Raw genomic sequence first — 2500 nt, 5'->3', positions numbered from 1 at the left:
TCCACTGCTCCACAGGTCACGCCTCCTTCAGCCCCAACTGTCCAATAGCGGCCTGCCAGGTCTGAGAGAGTGAAAAAGAGAGGTTGAAAGGGAGAGAGAGAGATAAAGATAGATAGAGAGAGGGAGAGAGAGAGAGAGAGACAAAGAGATAGAGAGAGAGAGAGAGTAGAGAGAGAGAGAGAGAGAGAGAGAGAGAGAAGGAGAGAGAGGGAGAGAGAGAGAGAGAGAGAGAGAGAGAAAGAGATAGAGAGAGAGAGAGTAGAGAGAGAGAGAGAGAGAGAGAGAGAGAGAGAAGGAGAGAGAGGGAGAGAGAGAGAGGGAGAGAGAGAGAGAAGGAGAGAGAGGGAGAGAGAGAGAGAGAGACAAAGAGATAGAGAGAGAGAGAGTAGAGAGAGAGAGAGAGAGAGAGAGAGAGAGAGAGAAGGAGAGAGAGGGAGAGAGAGAGAGAGAGAGAGAGAGATAGAGAGAGGGAGAGAGAGGGAGAAAGGGGGGAGGGAGAGAGAGGGGGGAGGGAGAGAGAGATAGAGAGATAGAAAGAGAAAGAGGGATGGAGAAAGGGATGGAGAGATAGAGAGAGAGAAAGAGGGATGAGAGAGAGAGAGAGAGAGAGTCTGTGTGTGTGTGTGTGTCTGTGTGTGTGTGTGTGTGTGTGTGTGTGTGTGTGTGTGTGTGTGTGTCTGTGTGTGTGTGTGTGTGTGTGTGTGTGTGTTTGTGCGTGTGTGTGTGTGTGTGTGTGTGTGTGTGTGTGTGTGTATGTGTGTATGTGTGTATGTGTGTGTGTGTGTGTGTGTCTGTGTGTGTGTGTGTCTGTGTGTGTCTGTGTGTGTGTCTCTAAAACTACGTGTACTTTTTCCTCGGTGAAGGCTATCATACATAATTCCTGTAAATCCAACTTCTGCAGCAACAGCCAATTGCGTCTCACCCCTGAGGCTGTAGGCCCCGCCCCTGTGCTGTAATTGGTAGACATCGTAGGAGGCGCGGTTTGAGTCGAGCGTGGAGGCGTCGGCCTTCCGCCCTCCGATGAAGCCGTGCTCCCCCCGCAACACGATCAACGGACGATTGATCAGCTGCACCAGGAACTGCTCCGACTCCCCTGGAGACAACAATACACAACAATACACAACAATAAACAACAATACACAACAATAAACAACAATAAACAACACTATCAACGGAAGATTGATCAGCTGCACCAGGAACTGCTCCGACTCGCCTGGAGACAACAATAAACAACAATAAAGAACAATACACAACAATAAACAACAACAAACAACAATAAACAACAATAAACAACAATACACAACAATAAAGAACAACACACAACAATACACAACAATAAACAACAACAAACAACAATAAACAATAATACACAACAATAAACAACAATACACAACAATACACAACAATACACAACAATACACAACATGATCAACGGACGATTAATTAGCTGCACCAGGGGTAGAAGTGAATCAAATGTCATTTTAGCACGTTAGGTTAATCACGCTAAATTAGAACAGGATATATCGGCTCGTCGACGGCTGATCCACATCCTAATCATGTGGTTAATGCTAAGCGATTGGTTACCATGGTTATTAATCAAAAGTTGCTTCGCCGAACTCGATAAAGGGGTGTTGTCTTTTTTTTTGCCTGGAATTTAGCTCGCTAAAACGCTTAGCAAGCGTCGCCGAACAGTACCCAGGGGTCCGTTCGGCGTAGAAGTTAATCAAATGTAATCACGCATGAAAACAGGATATATCGGCTCGTCGACGGCTGATCCACATCCTAGTCTAAACTCATCAGCTAAATTGCGCGTTCACGTCCTGCTTTCAAAAGGCAGGAAAAGGTCGATCACCAAAGCCATGATTTATAAACTCTTTTTTTTTTTCTCCGCTGGAGATGAACACGAACGCTTATAATAATTCAACCCCGCCACCGCTGTGAGAGCAAGGCAAGAAGCCCTTAGTGAGGTTGTCTTTTGGCTGATAGCTATGTTTGAATGCGGAAAGGCAAGTGTGATTTGGGTTAGAAACGGCAAGATCGCCCCCTACAGTTTGGTTTAGTTTTACATTCTCCTTGCAAGTCGCTTTGAATAAAAGCGTCTGTGAAATGACTAAATGTAAATGTATTAATAAGAAATGCAATAAATTGAAGCAGTGAAAATAAAGTGTGTGTATTTCTCTCCATTCTTATCATGAGTCCACCTTAATCATTTTCTACAATACTGATATGCTATGGTGTACTAATACCACTGTCATATAATGATGAGTGCTTTGTTCTCTGCATCGCCGACACTACCAAACTGTACCACTCGCAAAAAAAGCACAAGACAGTCAATGTTCGACTTTGGTGTTTGCAATCACGTAATAGGGCCCAGGAACTGCTCTGGCTCACCTGGAAACAACAATACACAACAATACACAACAATCACTCACGATCAGCGTTCCTCCCCCCTCAAAGTGATCGAACATGTACACACACACACACACACACACACTCATGC

At 44.9% G+C, this 2500-nt stretch overlaps 1 protein-coding gene across 1 annotated transcript in view; it reads right to left on the bottom strand.

Annotated features, from left to right (window-relative positions):
* LOC308382524 (fascin-like) overlaps nt 1–2500 on the bottom strand; it is a gene marked incomplete at both ends in the record, with an annotated part of 20609 nt that overhangs the window by 145 nt on the left and 17964 nt on the right. Inside the window, 2 exons of the mRNA XM_080860928.1 lie at nt 1–61; nt 923–1093. The exon at nt 1–61 is cut by the window's left edge and continues 145 nt beyond it. Coding sequence (XP_080717054.1) covers nt 1–61; nt 923–1093 — 232 coding nt within the window. The remainder of the gene's footprint in view (nt 62–922; nt 1094–2500) is intronic.

Source organism: Sprattus sprattus, assembly GCF_963457725.1.
Source record: "Sprattus sprattus genome assembly, contig: scaffold_74, whole genome shotgun sequence".
Lineage (NCBI taxonomy): Eukaryota > Metazoa > Chordata > Actinopteri > Clupeiformes > Clupeidae > Sprattus > Sprattus sprattus.
Note: the sequence above shows the minus strand (reverse complement) of the source record. Positions and strands in the feature narration are given on the sequence as shown.